The 18,568-nt window shown below is 42.8% G+C and overlaps 1 protein-coding gene across 1 annotated transcript in view; it reads left to right on the top strand.

Annotated features, from left to right (window-relative positions):
- SAP30BP (SAP30 binding protein) overlaps positions 1 to 17,858 on the top strand; it is a 91,567-nt gene extending 73,709 nt beyond the window's left edge. The window contains exons 5-11 of the mRNA XM_030208257.1: positions 5,613 to 5,701; positions 9,525 to 9,616; positions 10,534 to 10,594; positions 11,458 to 11,509; positions 12,155 to 12,213; positions 15,418 to 15,499; positions 16,698 to 17,858. Coding sequence (XP_030064117.1) covers positions 5,613 to 5,701; positions 9,525 to 9,616; positions 10,534 to 10,594; positions 11,458 to 11,509; positions 12,155 to 12,213; positions 15,418 to 15,499; positions 16,698 to 16,879 — 617 coding nt within the window. The 3' untranslated portion in view covers positions 16,880 to 17,858. The remainder of the gene's footprint in view (positions 1 to 5,612; positions 5,702 to 9,524; positions 9,617 to 10,533; positions 10,595 to 11,457; positions 11,510 to 12,154; positions 12,214 to 15,417; positions 15,500 to 16,697) is intronic.
- The last annotated feature ends 710 nt before the right edge of the window (positions 17,859 to 18,568 follow it).

Here is an 18,568-nt window from a genome sequence, read left to right as displayed (position 1 = left end):
GTCAACTGGAATGTGGAGTTTGTGTTGGGTTTGGCAGGCCTTCCCTTAGCTTCACATAGCTGCCCTTTTGAAAATGCCAGAAGGCCTCTTCCCTACCCTCACCCCCCTCCCCGCCCCCATTCCTAAATGGAGTAAGTCTTGCAGTTTTCTTTGGAAAGCATCTTTTCTGAACAACGTGCCTTTCCACTAACCATCTCAGCCGTATCCTTGAGATTGCAATCTGAGGGTAAGAAATAAGGGGGGAAATACATCCACCTTTCTGTCTCCTCTGGAAAAAAAAAAGGAAAGGTACATAGGCTCTCTAAGGGAGTGAAAGGAAGGAATAAATGGCATGGATGAGTAGACTGGATAGGCCATATGGTCTTTACCTTTATTTTTTCTCTGTTTCTATTTTCTACAATGTTATCATATGATGTCTACTTATCTGCCTTATGGATGATTCTGGGTATGCTATCTGCAAGGTTCCTTCACAAGACCTCCATCAGTACACTACAATCTTATCTATGTCACTGTTACTAGAAACAGTCAAGCTAGTTAGGTAGAGATATCAGACTTCACTTGAGATCTGAGTCCATGCTTTGTGTGATCTATGACTAATGGGTCAACCATCATTCTTAAGGATATCTGTCTCCATGTGAATATCTCCAGTTTTTGTTTCATGGAAGAGTAGCCAACAAAATGTGTGAAAGTATAAAGTATTCTCACATCTGAGTGATATCATCTGTCGGAGCCTGGAGCAGATGCTGCCTAGTGCATATAGCTATTAGAAAATTCTAGTAGTGTCCCACTGTGCATGCTTGGGCGCCTTCCCGCCCAATGCGTGAGCGCAGATTCCTCGGTCTGGTTTTTTTTTTCGTGGAGCTGAGAGGTCACTTTTTTGTGGTCTCTCTTCAGTGTGTATTAACAGATCTTTTTTCAGTCCCTTCCCGTGCAGGTTTTTCATTGATTTATCTCATTTTCTTCATAGTTCTTAGTTTCAGTACCTTTTCCTTTATTTAGTTTTTGGCTTTTTAGTTTGTTTGTTTTTTTTTCATGTGGCTTTTTAGGCCTGAGCACTGACCTTGATTTGAGCCTTGTCCTTTTTTTATGTTTAGAATTGAGGAATTTAATTTACACACAGTTCAACTCTCCCAGTGGCTTCAAAAGGAGTGCAAATACAATCAGGTGATTTCTGCCACGGACCCGCACCTTTGTTGCATCGAGTGCCTTGGACCTGACCACCAGTTTGATTCTTGTTCTCTTTTGTTTACAAATGCAGTTGAAGACACAGGGTATGTCGGGTCTAGCAGGAGAAACTTTTTGGCTGTTCAAAGGCCGATCCATTGGCACCAGAAGCATCAACCTCAATGGCTGCCCAGACCGTCTACCACTGGGAGTGCACCGGCATTGAGGATGTCTCCACTTCCCTCGATATTGAGTGCCGATAGTGGGTCTGATGCTGGCTGGTCCCGGTGCTCGATGTGTACGAGTTCAACATTATTCTTATCAGCATCGAGGGAAGCCAGAGAAGCACAAGCATTGATCCCCTTCGAAGCACAGTGCTGGGAGCACCAAAGCATTGGCATCGCTGGTACCTGAGAAGTACGGGGCCCGAAAGGAAAGCTCCCCCTCTTTGGTGGAGATACCACCGTGCCAGTTTTTGAGCAGCCAGGTTCCTGTTTCCGATTAGACACTGGCTGTTTCTCAAGCTGTCTCCGAACCAGCTCCTCAGCCTTTGCTGATGCCTGCCCTCTGAGTGGTACTGAGCAATGCTGCTCAGGCATCAAGGGCGCTTGCGCCAGCTCTGGCTCAGCCTCAACTCCTTCCTGAGGCTCCTAGTTTGCCTTTGGATTGGTCTTCAAAGCTGATACCTCGGTGGGTGTTGGCATCAACCCATACAGCATCGCGCTCTACATTGGGGGGAGAAAGCTTCCCTGGAGTCTGAGAGGAGGGCTGTACCTCTGCACCCTCTGGGGCGTGGACATGGTTCCATTGAGCCGGGGCAGGTAATGGACTCACTCTGCCCATCTGGAGTATTGCGAGGAGTCAGACTTGGGAGTCAAAGATCCACATTTCTTCTCGGAGGAGTCCTCAGGAAAGGAGTAAATCTCTGTGAGAGTCTCTTATTCACAGGCTTTGTGAAGGCTTCGGCCATCCCATTTAAGTCTGAGAAATCTATTTGATTTCTATTGATAACCTTAAGAGTGGACTAACACAGCTACCACACTCCTCTACTTAAGTCTGAGACAGAGGAAGAGTCTAGGGCAGAAATGTTATCTGTCCTGGACTATGAATTTCCTCCTAAGGAAGGGTTCACATCTCTGTTACACCCTATAACTTAAAGATGCACTGATAAAGAATTGGGAATCTCCCCTCTCTGTGCATGTTGTACCGAAGAAGGTGTAATTCAGAAGTTTCCCAGATTCGAGAGGGCGCAATTACCTCGCCACTCTCTAGTCAAAAATGAGTCTGAAGTTCCAGGACTTGTGCCTCAGCTACCTCAGGTAGAGACGCTCAGACTCTGGATTTGTTTGGGAGAAAGGTTTATCGAGCCTCTGCTCATTAACCACACCCAGTCCTGCCAGCTGTACATAAGCATATAGTTGAAGTCTTTGGTATGCAGTATGCTCAGTCTCTTGGACTCACTCCCTCAGGAGCAGGCTGCAGAGCTTTGCCAGTGCCTGCAAACAACTGGACTGCAGGAAATATCTAACCAGGGGCGCTTATGATACTTTTGATATTGCGTGTGGGGATGTGCAGACTCTCATGGCTGTGTGTCTCTGACCTGGACTGAGCAGTTCAGGAAAGGTTAGCAGATGTACCGTGCCAAGAAGAATCTTTTTGGGGACAAGTTGGAGGAGGTCACAGGCTCAAACATACTGACACCATTCAGTCCCTCTCAGCAGCCTCCAGCTTCATCCTCCTCCACTAGGAGGTTTTCAACTAGGCTTAGGTGCTCTACCCAGCAGCCCCAGCTCCAACACTTCCAGCCACATCAATCCCGTTCCCGGAAGGCCCAGCAGGCTCCTCAGTCAAAGCAAGAAACGAGTTTTTGACTGGCTTCAGGAAAGCATAGTTGCCATTTAAGTAACATCCCAGATGACCCACCGGTGAGAGGGAGGCTAAATTTTTGCCATCAAAGGTGGCCCTTTATAACCACTGACTGGTGGGTTCTTCAAATAGTCCATCTTGATTGGCATCAGAAGCCAGCAAGTTGCCCACCAAGAACATCTTACATCAGCTCTCAGCACAAGCAGGCACTTGTAAAGGAAATCTATGCCCTTCTACAGGCCATTGAGGTTGAACCCCTGCCACCCAGGGAAGAAGGGAAGGGATTCTATTCCAGGTACTTCCTTGTGCCCAAAAAGACAGGGGATTTTGTCCCATCCAAGACATAAGGGCCCTGAACAAATTCCTGGTCAAAGAGAAGTTACTACTACTACTACTATTTAGCATTTCTATAGCGCTACAAGGCGTACGCAGCGCTGCACAAACATAGAAGAAAGACAGTCCCTGCTCAAAGAGCTTACAATCTAATAGACAAAAAATAAAGTAAGTTGAGGATAACTCTTCTCTGGTATTCTTCTCATGATTCAGGAACAAGATTGGCTATGCTCTCTGGACTTAAAGGATGCTTGTCCCCACATTTTGATACTTCCTAGTCCCAAGAAGAATCTTGGATTTTGAGTAGGGAAACACTACTGCTTGTATTGCGTTCTGCCTTTCACCTTGTGTCGCCTCATGGGGTCTTCACCAAGTGTTTAGCAGTAACCACAGCATCGCTACATAAACTGGGAGTTTGTTTCTGTACCTCGACAATTGGCTGGTCAAGCACGTCACAGGAGGAGTTGCACAAGAGTCTATGCAGAGAACTGTTTGAGTGCTGGAGCTCCTAGGGTTCATGATAAACTACACCATCCCACCTTCTCCCAACTCGGCGATTGGCATACGTAGGATCCCTGCTCAATATTATGCAAGCTTGGGCCTTTCTGCCCCTGGCAAGGGCAAATATCTTGATAGCTCTTGCCTTGCAGGTCCGGAGCAGCAAGCAGGTTGCAGATCAGCGGTTCTTGAGATTGTTAGGCCATATGGCCTTCACGGTGCATGCCACTTCCTTGGCTTACCTCTGTTTGAGATGTGCCCAATGGACTCTGGCTTCCCAGTGGTCTCAAGCCACAAGGAACCTCGCGGATGTCGTCCAGGTTCCTCCAGAGCTTATTCAATCCCTCTTCTAGTAGACAATTTGGACCAATCTGACTGTGGGACTCGCACTCCAAATTCCACCTTCTCAAAATCTGTTGACAACAGATGCATCCAACTTGAGATTGGGGGCTCATATGGATGGGCTTCACAGCCAAGGAGTGTGGTCTCCTTAGGAGACAGATCACTACATCAACCTTCCGGAGCTAAAGGCTTTCAGAGATCAGCTACAGAACCAAATTGTTCTCATCCAAATTGATAATTAGGTTGCAATGTATTATGTAACAAGTAGGGGGTATGGGATCTTATCCCTTGTGTTAGGAGATGATACAGATGTGGCAGTGTGCCCTCCTTCACGGGATGGTACAATGAGCAACTTACCTGGCTGGTATGACTGATAGACAAACTGAGCAGGGTAATGCAACCTCACGAGTGGTCTTTCTCAATATGGGCAAGCATGCAAGATCTTCCCAGAGCAGGGCACCCCTTCAGTTCTGCTCCAGGCTCAGATCAGACTAGCATCGGATGCCTTTCTCCGTCATTGGGGGGGAAGGTCTTCTGTATGCATATCCTCTTAGAGAAGACTTTGCTGAAACTGAGACAAGATTGGGGAACAGTGATTCTAATTGCTCCATTCTGGCCAAGACAGATCTAGTTCCCTCCTCTTCTGGAGTTGTCCTCCGAGGAGCCATGGAGTGCTTTCCAACCCTCATAATGCAGCACGAGGGTCCCTTCTGCATCCCAGCCTCTAGTCCCTGGCCCTTGCATCCTAGATGTTGAGAGTGTAGTACTTTTTAATTCTTCAATTTGCCTGAGGTTGTCTCCAAAATCTTGCTACATGGTCTTCAGTCCACACATTCACATCTCAATACGGCCTTAAGCAGGTTACCGACATGACAGCTAATTTAGTCAGACAGTTCTGCAGAAATTGTTTGGTGTCTAAAATCCAACTCCACCATCCTAGTATGTATATAGTCTAAGATTGATTGATTTGACTACAAGGCCTCGACATTTCAAGTCCTGTTGGTCTGGTAGCTAGCGATGCCCAGATGTTAGAATACCGGTGGCCTGCTTTGTCCTTGGAGAAAGGGAAGTTACTCACCTGTAGCAGGTGTTCTCCAAGGACAGCAGACCTTTTATTCTCACATGCCCTCCCACCTCCCCTAGGAGTTGCATTTCTTCAGCTATGTTATTCTGCTGAGGCACCCACACATGCACGGTGGGACGCTGCTAGAATTTTCTAATAGCTATATGTGCTAGGCAGCGTCCACACCAAGCTCAGATGAAATCACCAGATGCTAGAATACTCTGACCTGCTGTCCTCAGAACACCTGCTACAAGTGAGTAACTTTGCTTTACTGCAGATATTGCTGAACATTGTGGTGTGTTCACACTATTAATTAGTACTTTTTTGTTTGCTTCTTGTTTTCTAGCCTCCTTCTCCGAAAGAGTGAGGAATATGTCTCCAGATGAAATCAAAATTCCCCCTGAGCCCCCTGGCAGATGTTCCAATCATTTACAGGTAGCCATAGTTATGTCTTTTGGGGATATTTTTTAGATTTGTACATGGAAATAGGTTGTTACAAAATTGCCTGAAGTGCAATACAGAGGCATTATAACATTCTCAGTTTTGTTTTCCATTACTTTCCTAATAATTCCTAACATTCTGTTTGCTTTCTTAGCCGCTGCCACACACTGAGCAGAGAGTTTCAACTTATCATCAACAGTGACACCTAGATCCCTTTCCTGGTCGCTGATTCCTAATGTGGAGTCGTCGTCTTCTTCACCACCTCCACCAGGAGGCCAGTCCACACATCCACCACCCTTTCCATAATGAAGTATTTCCTCAGGTTATTCCTGAGTTTGTCCCCTTTCACCTTCATCCTATGCCCTCTCATTCTTTTCAGTTGAAAGAGACTCGCCTCCTGTACATTTGCAATAGTTTGTGAAGACCTTAGGATAACCAGTCTCTATGACATTATTTTGGAAAGCCAGTGGGTAAGGAGAGTATCACCTAGAGGAAAAAGGGATTTCAGCAAATCTTTGAGACCTCCGGCTGTAGATGATTACCGTTTTTTGTTGACTCTTTATATTCTTTGTCCTTTTGTAGTTTTTTGTTTGTTTGTTTGTTTGTTTGTTTGTTTGTTTTGGGGGGGTTGCCCTTGTTTTATTGCTTTTCATTTGTTTCACTTTTATTACATATTTTAGTTATTTTGTAAACCTCTGAGAGATGTTGTTTGCATCTTTCAGCAGTTATTATAGCAAGAATTTGTTATAAATAGTTGTATTACTTTTGAGACCTGGCCTTTGGAACTGTTTTGTTCTGGAGACCTTATCTACAGAAAGACAGTGAGAAAGTAGAGGCAGCTCAAAGGAGAGTCGCCAAGATTTTGCGTAGGGCATAGTGTAAGCCAGTGAGTCCTAAACCTGTCTTAGGGGACCCCAACGTCAGGTTTCAAGATATCCACAAAGAATATTTATGAGATTGATTTGCATATACTTGCTCCTTGGTATTCAAATCTATTTTGTGCATATTCATTTTTAGATACCCTGAAAACCTAATTGGCTGGGGTTCCCCCAGGACAGATTTGTGAGAGACTGGGTGAAAAAGATGTACTCTTTAGAAGAGAAAAAAAAGTGAAGAGGAAAAATTCAATAAAATATCTAAAGGAAATATTTTCCCCATATAATAAGTACAAGGAACAGGGGTCATCATATGAACCTGAAGGGAGGAAAACTCAGAGGGAACCTAAAAATATATATTTTTTCCACTGAGAGAGTAACAGTGGTGGGCATCTGGAACAGATGTCCAACTGTCATTTATGGTAGCCAAAGCGGTGATAGAATGCAAGCAGCAGAGGGAGGGAGAAGACCATACCTTAAAATCTGTGACAACACAGGCCGCAGATATAGTGGGTGGACTAAATGGTCCCTTTCTGTTGACATTTTCTCTGTTTTGAGTGTTGGTGTATCTTGAAGGGAGTAAAAGTGCCGATGTAAAATTGTAGAGGTCTACTAGAGAAGCCTGTAGGTTTTCATGTGCTTGAATCTGCTATATTTTTACATGATATTTAAATGTTCTAAGTATGGGAGGAAGGGTGTGGTTGTCACTTGTTTTGTAGATAACTGGTACAGAAATAAAATCACATAATGTTGGTGATTCATCTGCTGGTTCCTGAACATACCGAGCATTTGTGCTCTTTGCTTCTTTTCTATACAGTTTGCATTCTGCTGATGCTTTACAGTATATGTACTGTAAGAAGCTATTGAACTAGCCTGAGCAAGAAGTTGTCCTGAAACCAGATGTCAGAAAAATGCAAACCAGTTTTTTTGGGGGGGGAAAAATACATATTTATCCAGATTTAAATAGACACTCAGAAGAGAAGGCGAGAGTTTTTGGTCTTAAAGCCAAGGATCCTTGTCTTAGGAGGGATGCATATATTGAAATATCCCTGTAGATGCTTAGTAACAATTGAAAATGTAAGTTATGTATTTTTGGATCCCAAGAAATTGGCTGAACTTATAATAGCCAAGGAGAAGGGAAATGTTCAACCCTGAATGGCCACATAGGAAATATGCTGTATGTTCCTGCTAGTGGGCGAATAACGCTCTCCTCTTTGATTGATTGCTTTATTTCTTATATGTTCCCTATATCTTGTTCCCCAATTATTGTGGTCAATATGTATATGAATTAAATATGGATGAATAATATTTCTGTTTGTAAATTAATCCTTAATCCTACATTTATATAAATATGAATGTATCATTTTGAAAAATCAAATATATAAACGGCGAGTGACCGACTCACTCGCAAATGCGCAGTAGAGACTTCCCTCTCTGTCCCGCCCCCGCGTCAATACGTGATGACGAGGGCGGGACAGAGAGGGAAATTGCGCCGCCGAGGTTGATACCGCTCTCCCCCTGCCCGAGGTCGCCGCTACGTTACGTCACAGGAGGGTGGGACACAGGCAGAGAAGGAAGGGCCGACGGCAGCTCAGCTGATGTGCTTGCTGCGTTCCGGCGAATGGATGTGTAAGTTTAGTAGCGGAGAGAGGACCCGGGCCGGGTGGAGGGATGGTGGTGACTCCGGGGGTGGGGGGGGGGGAAAGGTAGAGGTGGCGAACTCGCGGGGAGGGGGAAGGAAAAGCCCCAATACCAGCCCGTTTTTACGGGCTCAACGGCTAGTTATAAATAAATTTTTAAAAAAACAGATGTCAGTTTAAAATATATATATGTGTGTATGTATATATATATATATATATATATTGTAAAGAGGAGGTGGAACGGTCTAGGGGACAAGAGGGAAAAAGGAGAGAAAGAGACTACAACTCCCAACATGCACCAAAGGAACCCAGTTGTAGGAGAGGGTACGTGCATTCCCGAGAGTCACCAGAGGAGGGCTGCAGGGAAAGGAGTAAGGCCGAGTCACCAACCTGGTGGAGGAGGTGGTGGGACAAGTGGGCGGAGAAAGAAAAGATACAAAAGATCCTTAATGAAGAAAAGGGGAGGCAGCTGAGGGAAGGGCAGGGTGAAGAGAATATGGACTGGGCTCCTGAAAAGGGGGAGGAGGAGGCGGAGCCGGGCCCTATGGAACTGACTGAACCTGAGAACGCCCAGGAAGAGCCGATGGACTTTTCAGCGCTGGCTCAGCGAAAGCCCGGGAGATAGCGGAGGCCAAAGTGGGTCAATGCGGGTGGAGGTCAGGTGAGAGTGTGACTGACCAAGAGGGAGGTGGCCCTTGGCTTTGTTCCCGCGCAGAGCCAGAGAGAGAGAGAGGTACGGGTGAAGGACTTGTTACTTGTTTGTCAAGCTAAAGAAGGACTGGGCTGCGGCTCATGGTTTTGTTTCACAAGAGCCACTTACCTGTGAAGAGAGAACAGGCCAGAAGTTTAATGTGGGGGTGTTTTTCCTGCAACTCTCCAGGAAAGGGAGAGGGGAAGCAGCTGAGAAATACGGGACTGTATTATTGATTTTTTGTTGTTGAAAATTTTCCTCTTCTAAGAGGTAGAGGGGAAGTGGCTGCGGAAGCCTGGGCTGTGTAACGCCCGGCTTGAAAAGAGTAAAAGTGTTGAGGGCTGGGACTTGAATAAAAGGCCAGACCAAACGAGAGACTCTCTTACTATCCCCTGAAAAGTTTTCTTTGTGTTTTTGTTTATTTGAACTGTACCTGAATTTGTTCGGGATTGTTTTTGGAGCTGCGACGGATGAGCTAAGGAGGAGAGAGCTTACAATATATATATATACGCACACACACTCATCTTTGTTTACAGTCATGTAGTCCTTTATGTACATTTCCTTGTTCCAAGAGTTTAGTTTTCTTATATTAGTTTGTAATATTTCACTAGGATAAGATTCAGAAGCTGTATGAGAGGAAGATGAAGGAAGGAATGGACATGAACCTCATCATCCAGCGGAAAAAGGAATTTCGAAACCCCAGGTCAGGATATCCAGCCCTTTCCAGCTGAGTCACTTTCTCAGAGTATCAATGAGGACTGGTCCTCCCAAGTCACTGGAACAATGGGCAGAATAGTGTTGGAGATGTGTGTTTATTTTAGGGGTGTCTGATTTAAGGAGCTTGTATTGGCTTGAATTCCTCCATTCTAAGCTCTCTTCTCCTTCCTCTTTATATAGCCAAACAGCTATATTATTTGTATTTTTTACATATGTTTGATATACTCCTATTGGAAAAGGAGGCAAGGAGAACTGAACAAGAGAAGGGAACCGAGGGAGGGAAATAGAAAGGAGGAGGAGAGAGAGAGAGTAGAAAATTTCAGCAAATTTTAGACAATGTTGAGATTACCCAAAGGCAACTAGCAAAGCCACATTTTAACCGCTTTCTTGAAGACTAATTATGGTGTTCTAGATAAGTGACAACCCCAGTGGTGGAAGCATCCATTAGAATGCAAGCCTGTTTCTCTCAGCCATACACTGACCCTGTCTAACCCAGATCTTGCATGTGTCTTTTACAATATTTATTTATTTATTTATTTATTTTTTTATAGTTAAAGCCCACCTATACCTAGGTGGATTACTTAAATCATAATATTGTTATGGAATGTTAAGCATGCGGCCATTACCAAAAACATTTTAAGGAGCAACAAAGAAAAGTTAAATACAACAAAATACAAAGCTTTCTAGCATTGTTAATTTAAGGAAAGAAAAATAAAAAATAGTTGTGTAACGGTGATAACTTTTTATAAGGCTAATGAATGTTTAAAGATGCAAGCTTTTGAAGGTCTATGGAGATCCCCAACAAAGTTGTAAACATGCATCCTCAAAATTAAAGAATTTTTATATTCATAGGTTGCGAAGGAAGGAAATAAACTGAAAATAATGTTCTGTTTTTCATTACAGCATCTACGAGAAGCTGATTCAATTCTGTTCAATAGATGAACTTGGCACCAATTATCCTAAGGTAGAAAAGCTGGATGTTTCATTTCTATTATAAGATATTGATATTTGAGCTATAGAATTAGAATAGCATTTCTGATCAACTTTCCTTGCAGCTCTGTGTCGATTGCTTTAAGCTGAAAAATTACAATTCAGTAGTACAAGTCCTAACTCTGTTACCTTAAAATCAGCACCTAACGATTAGGGAAAGAAGTTGATAACATGACTCTTAGTAGGTGAACATTCAGGGCTGATGTTCAGCCAGTGCCCATCAGCGTTTTGCTGACCATCATCGGTGTTATCCCCAGAAGTTCAATGCCAAGCTACATCTGGGCTCCGGCATTGAATTTCCAGGTATACAGAGCCAGCGAAACCATAACTGGTTAAGTGCTCGCTCCATTAAGTGCTCGCTCCACCCCCCAGAACACCTCCGAAATAGCCAGTTTTGCTTTGGGCACTACTTGGACATTTTCAGCAGTACTATCCGGTTAGCCTGAACAAGCAATTTTAATTGGCCAGGAGTCAATCCTGGCCGGTTTAATAGCTTTCACTATCGGCCCCCTCAGTGTCTTCTGGTAGCTGTTGAGCATTGAACTCCTAGAAAGTTCACTGCGAATTAGAGAAAGCTTAGCAGCAGTAGGAAAAGCAGAGATCGTTTAAGTGAAGGTTTGGGCCATCTCGTCAGCAGTTTCTTATTGGAAAACTTTGGAGTGACTGGTGGATGGTACCATTTTTATTGTCCTGTGTAGAGACTTGGGGTTCTTCCGGGGACCTGCTCCCAGCTTCTTTGCACCTGAAGGAAATTAATTAAAATATTTAATTAGAGCTTTTACAATGTGAAAATGTCCATAGCCTGCATACCAACTCTTGAATATTCTTGCCTTTCAGGATATGTTTGACCCTCATGGATGGTCTGAGGACTCTTATTATGAAGCATTAGGTATAGTATTTATATAGGTCTGTTAGCTTGTATGGTGCTCTGTGCAAAGTAAATAGTGACTGTGAGTGCCTGTGTTTTACATCCTAAATTTAAGCACCGGGGGGTTTAAATGACTTGTCGCGTGGTGAAGATAGAGTTGTGACTGAAACTCTGCTTTAGCCATAAGGTCAGTCTCTCAGCATTGTGCATATCCACACACTAGAGACATATTTTAAACAATATTTTACTTAAAATGAATGCATTCCTTGGTGTATGTTTAGATGTTTGTGTTAGTCAAAGTGGATTCATGTATCTTTTTTTTTTCGGGGGGGGGGGGGGGGGGGTTACAAGTTGCAGCTTATATAGTTATCAAATTACAGTGTGCTATAAAGAAGCAGCAGCTTACTTAACCTCACTCGTTCTTTTCCTTGAACTTCACTCACTTGTGAAGCATTTTGGGATGTAACTTTTCAAAAATGTTTATAAACTAATGTGCTTTTCTTGATTCCACTCACTATCTCTGTGGGATATATTAATTTTCTCTGTCACAGGGAGGAATACTGATGGTACAGGGAGTGGTGCGGTGTCTGTTTAGATGCCTCTGGCTCCTGCCTGTACAAGAATTCTGCCCCTTTTGATATTTTTTTTTGGTTGTTTTATTTGCAGCTAAAGCCCAGAAAGTTGAAATGGATAAGTTGGAGAAGGCTAAAAAGGAGCGAACTAAGGTGGGTGTTAGCCCTCAGGATATTTTGGCTGCATATTGATCTGGCACTGAAAGCAGTCATCTTTCCTAATTGTGATACAGTACCATTTAATATCTGTTCGTGAGAAGCAAAGCATTATCTCATCACAAATACCTACTATATATGAATGTAACTCACAGTGAGCTACATCTTCAAAAACAAGACTTCTTTTAAAGGTACATGAGTTTATTTTGTGGGGACAGTCAATCAGTAAGGGTCAATGGATGGGTCTTCCAACCAATTACACATGCATTCAATGGATTTTCAAGGATGTAGTATTAGAAAGCAAAAGGACCCAACATGGGACTGTGTTGTGTCTCAAAAAGCCTGCTTCAGGGGTCTGTAAACAATACACCAAATCATAAAACATAAAAATGTATTCATGAAAACATTAGTCAACATAAATAGAATCCATAACATATGTTAATATTTAAGAAAATAAAAAATTCAAAAATTTTAAATAAAATCCATATAGCCACTTATTTTGTGGGGGGAAATAGATGCAAATCCAGTAACAGAACACATCAACAAGATCAGTTACCCCCAAATCTGGTAAATAAGTAGGCCTAATGCCTAATTATGATTATAGTACAGGGTCTCACAGATCAACTAAACAAAAATAAGCTAGCATTTACTAAGTTTTTAATATTAGTTGCGTCTATTTTGTAACTTCCCAGTCTAATTGACTGGTTTGCTTTTATTTTGTAATCCGCATTGAACCAAGTGGTAACTAGTGGAATATAATAGAGGTATATAAAATAATGAGTGGAATGGAACAGGTGGATGTGAAGCGTCTGTTCACGCTTTCCAAAAATACTAGGACTAGGGGGCATGCGATGAAACTACAGTGTAGTAAATTTAAAACAAATCGGAGAAAATATTTCTTCACCCAACGCGTAATTAAACTCTGGAATTCGTTGCCGGAGAATGTAGTGAAGGTGGTTAGCTTGGCAGAGTTTAAAAAGGGGTTGGACGGTTTCCTAAAGGACAAGTCCATAGACCGCTACTAAATGGACTTGGGAAAAATCCACAATTTAGGGAATAACATGTATAGAATGTTTGTACGTTTGGGAAGCTTGCCAGGTGTCCTTGGCCTGGATTGGCTGCTGTCGTGGACAGGATGCTGGGCTTGATGGACCCTTGGTCTTTCCCAGTGTGGCATTACTTATTTAATTGTAATTCTGTAAACCAGGTGCTCACATTTACCTGTGTGACGTGTGTAAATGTTTATAGCAATAACATATGCATGTATGTGCATGCATAAATGCCAATATTCTGCCTACTCTGCAAATACCCACTTATCTTACATACTGTGTGTTTGCAAGGGGGTGTACACGGGATGAGCATGGGCAGCCCCCACCCCCAACACATGTAACTTACAGAATACTGTAAGTTACTTGTGTGCCTTCTGCATTTAGGCACTCGCGTTTGGGATGGCTTAAGCAAGGGCACATACATGTCAGGCACACTGATACCACGTTACACTGGTATCCTATAACGTGAATCCTATAACTGTTCCATTTTATAGACTGGGGCACTTGAATAGAGGCACCCAGTTATAGAATTGCTCCCTTCATGCCAGGCAAAGCAACTGGATTTGTGCTACCATGATTTCTGCTCCTTTCTCCCTCCATTTTGATAGTCCTCCTGCCTTTCCACAACCCCTAACCTAGATGGTAGGAGAGCAGTGCTCTTCTGGCAGTTCACCTGCCACCAGTCTATACTTAACTATATTTCAGTCCTTTCTCCATTCCCAAGATGCTTTGCACACTGAGGAGCTGCCCCTCTTATTTATGACTCTGCCTGCTCTTTTGAATTTCATTCATAACTCTGATGACTTTTCCACCTCCTCTCCTCCTTTTCTTAAAACAACCCCTCTTCCGTCTACCAATTTCACAACTTTTTTATTTTTTTAGGTAAGGATTACTGATGTGTTATCTGTTTAATGCTTTGTTTCTGGTTATTACTATTGTTACATTGTATTATTTGTAAGCCACCTCAATTGTACTCAGATGGCATATAAATGCAATTAAAAGAATTAAATCACAGCAGGAGTCCTCAGCCAGGGGCCACAAGCTATGCAGTCCCTCCAGAACCTGGTAGTCACGAGCCCCAAGTCTGACCACCGAGTTACTGTTTTATTTATTTATTTATTTATTGCATTTGTATCCCACATTTTCCCACCTATTTGCAGGCTCAATGTGGCTTACAAAGACCTGTTATGGCATCAATCCAGGGTAGCAGATACAATTGGTGTTACAAAAAGATCAAGGATGAGAAATAAGATCTAAGCAGATAGTTATAGAAAGATGACTTTCAGAGTAAGGGTGGAGTGGTGAATTGTTATAGTTAAGCTATGGATTTTCGTTGTAGGCCTTGTTGAAGAGAGAGGTTTTCAGAGATTTGCGAAAGTTGGTTATTTCGTTAATTGTTTTCAAGTCGGTTGGTAGTGACAGCCTTCACTCCCCATATTCCTCAGAGATGTGATAAGAAAAGGTTTTCATAGGGAGAAGTCTCTAATGGCTGATCTTGTTTTTGGCACAGAGTTATTTGCATTTGGAATAGAACACATTCCTTACTTTATTCTAATTGTTAAGCTTACTTTGTTATTAAGTCATCCTTAACCATGCAAGCAAGGACCTGTTCTCTGCAATTACTTTTTCTCTTATTCATTTAAGAATATTTCTTTCTGTGCACTTGGTCAGACAACAAGTACAGGCTCACAACCCACTGTTCATCACGGCAGCAGACTCGGGCTTCGTGGGCTGTGCTTACACAGGCCTGTCATTCTCTGCTTGTCAGAGGGAAGGCTTCAGCTGTATGGGCCTTGCAACCCACTGCTCGTCAGAGGGATGTGCTCTGGCTGCCGAGGCTGTGCTCACACAGATCTGTAACCCATTGCTCATCAAAGGAGCAACTTCAGGCTGTTTGGGGTTTAACTTGCCCATGCTTGTGTCCCACAGCTGGGGATATTGAGCAAACCTTAACTGAATTGGTTGCACAGAACCGAGTACTAAGGTGTATTTCATCATATGTGCCAATCTGAAAAGCAGGTACAACAAAAAAAAAACATTAAGTACATATGCTAAGACTTTATTGGTGTATGACATAGAATGATATGTCTGCATATAAATGTGATTCAGAGCTTTTTACTTTTTTGTTTTTTTCATTCATTGTTTTCCAAAGATCGAGTTTGTTACAGGCACAAAGAAGGGCACGACAACAAGTACTACAACTACAACTACCACAAGCACCACGTCAGTTGCAGGTAAGGGGTATAGACTGCTGGTTAACTGGAATGTGCTAGGGAAGTCATCTGTTGTCAAGAATTGGGTGAATAAATGACTTGGTGGATCCCCAAGGATATTCAGGTTTGAAGCTTGAATTAGTGCACAGGCCCTTTCTTATTCACCAGTATCCCCACCATTAATAGTTTTTCTCGCTCTACATTTCTCCCCTTATGTACTTTGGGAAACTCCTCACTCGATTTTCTCTGGCGAGGAGAAGGCTTCAAAATGCAAGTGCATGAACATTCCTGTTTCACTTTGCCCAAAGTTGGTGCCAACTTTATGATGTCATATATTCTGGCTAAAAGAGTGTGAAAATTTTCTGTTGAATGAATGTCACAGGTAAACCAGAGCTGAAAGTCTATATTTACAGTCTGTCTTGATGATATAGGTTTATTTCATACAAACCTTTCCTTGAATTATGTTTTATATGAAGACCTGCAGTGTTGAGGGGCTTTTTTTTTATAGATAAATTTAGCTTATTTTTCAAAACTGAAATTATTAGACTTCTGTAACACTGACAGCTTGGTTATTTAGATATTGCTCTAAAAATCAAGCTTAACCAATGAGCCCTGTAGTAACCATAGTCTGTCTGCACTGTATATAAGTTGTGCTTTGCTTACAGAGATAGGGCCAGCTTAAGGCGCCAAACCTCAAGGACACCAACAGCCCGCCTTACCTGCTCTCCTGCAGCGGCCAAAACCTGCTTCTCCAGCATACTTGTATCCATCCTTGGGTGTGACAACCACTCCCTACCCCACTCTCTCTCCGGCCACCCCCCCCCCCCCCCCCCCCCCCCCAAAAAAAAAATCCATCTTTAAAGGCAAGTTTCACCTAATGCTAACTGCACCAGCCCCGGTGTCTTCCCTCTGCCGTACCCCTGTGGAAACAGGAAGTTATGTGAAAGGGGGCGGGGCACGGCAGAGGGAAGACACTGGGGCTGGTGCAAAAAAAGTTAGGGGAGACGACGCCAGTGCTCAGGAGGGGAAAATCACGTTTAAATATAGACTGGGGGCACCAAACCAAAAGTTGACCCAGGACGCCACAGTCCTGTACTGGAAATGAAAATGCTTCTCGTTAAAGTATAGATTATTGTGTCTCAGAGACTGATGGTTAGTATGGAAGAGGATTGTATTTCACTGACATTTCCATGCTTTGTTTTTGTTTTGCGACATGCAGATGCTCAGAAAAGGAAAAGCAAATGGGATTCAGCCATTCCTGTCACGACAGTAGCCCAGCCGACCATCCTCACCACCACAGCGACACTGCCAGCTGTTGTCACAGTAACTACCAGTGCCAGCGGGTCCAAAACCACTGTCATCTCTGCAGTGGGCACGATAGTGAAGAAGGCCAAGCAGTGATGATCAGGAAGAGCCTGTTCTAGGACTTGAGTGGACGCTGATATTATGTACAAAACAGGGTATTGGGGGGGGGGGGGGTCCTTTTTTTATGTTTCTCCACATGCAGTTTGGAGACTTTTCAACTAACGCCTGCTGCTGAGAAGGAGAGAAACTGATGCTTTGGCTGTGGATGAGCAGAGCTAAATGGAGAACAGCGTCATGCAAGCACATGCACATCCTCTTCCCTGCCAACCCTGGAAGGATCCTGCAGCTAGACTCCGGCTTGAGATGTCTAGCATAGAGATGTGATCGTTGCTAATCTGATGTACGTCATTCTATGAGCATTTGATCATTAAAAGACTCTCCTGTACTTTCAGAAAACTATGGAAATATCTACTATATGCATCTATTAGGACATGTATTTATACTGTGCTGCTTCAGCACCAGAATTTGTTAATCTATTAATTAGAATATTGAAAGAACCAATTTCCTCAATCTAGAGGCATTGCCTGTGCTAACTTGAAATGAAAGTGCACTGCTGACGGTGATGGGGAGTAGTCCAATCTGTACAAAACTGTGGTTAAAGTAAACCTATAATTTGATCAACGGCAGTTTACTGGACGCTATTATCAAAAGCTTCAGTAAGTCAGCATAAATGGTCAATGCTTGTGTCCTGTGTCTCTGCTATTTTGTAATCCTCTTGTGTTCACCTTCTAAATAGCAGTATGAAGTCGGGAATAAATGGCACCTTTTTCCTTTTTGGAAATCTGTGAAGTGTGTTCTTAAAGCCTGAAACTTATGCTCTCTCAAGGAGTGGCCCTTGTCTGTATTCTACAGTAAACTAATATGAGGACTTAGCCTGGAAACTTAGTACTTCTCTGGGCTGTAAGGATCCAATGAGTCCTCAGTAGACTATCAGTGTGTCTGTAGGGTGGCTCACTGTATAGTCATAGCGTATACTAGAAAGAAGTTTGAGTGAAGCATGTCCCTTGGAAAAGCAGTTCATAATAAAACATACTGGCAAAACCTTTTTGCACTTTGAATTCTACTTAGCGTTTAGTCATAATAGTGCAACATAGAGAGCTGAGGACCCTCCCCATAGAGTAGGGATTAAAAAAAAAAATCGGGGAAGCTTTGATCAAGCTAATTTGCAATCAATTTATTACCAGGATTTCAACAAGAGATTGATTTTCTTTTTATGCTGAATTGCTTAGTGCACTTAAGAATCGGCTAATAGCACTATTGTGAAAAACATTTTTGTATATTTAAACAATTTTTATTGATGATCAAACATTTGGAACAGAATTATAAAAGACAAACATTCTATAATCATAGTAATACATCTTATGCATTTATGTACATCTTAACTGTATCATCAATTTTTATTCCATTAACTCCCCCTCAACCACCCCCCTCCCATAACCTCTACTCTGAACTTCTTACTTCATGGTATCGTTCCTTCAAAATCTAACTCCAGACTTTACCTAATTAACACAAGGAGCATATGTCTACTGGGTTCTCCGCAAGTTAGGGTTTACCCAAATTATTAAGTACCGCACTTCTTGCTTTGAGAGATATATTTTGCAAGTATGGATTCCATATAGTAATAAAATGCTTTCTTCTCTTTGGGCTGCTAAAGGCCGATCTGGCCTCCCAGAGCATTAGTTCATGGAGTCTATTCCTCCAGAACCACACTGACGGTGGTTCCGC

This window comes from Microcaecilia unicolor, chromosome 6, assembly GCF_901765095.1.
Source record: "Microcaecilia unicolor chromosome 6, aMicUni1.1, whole genome shotgun sequence".
Classification (NCBI taxonomy): Eukaryota; Metazoa; Chordata; class Amphibia; order Gymnophiona; family Siphonopidae; genus Microcaecilia; species Microcaecilia unicolor.
This window is presented reverse-complemented; position numbering and strand designations above follow the sequence as displayed.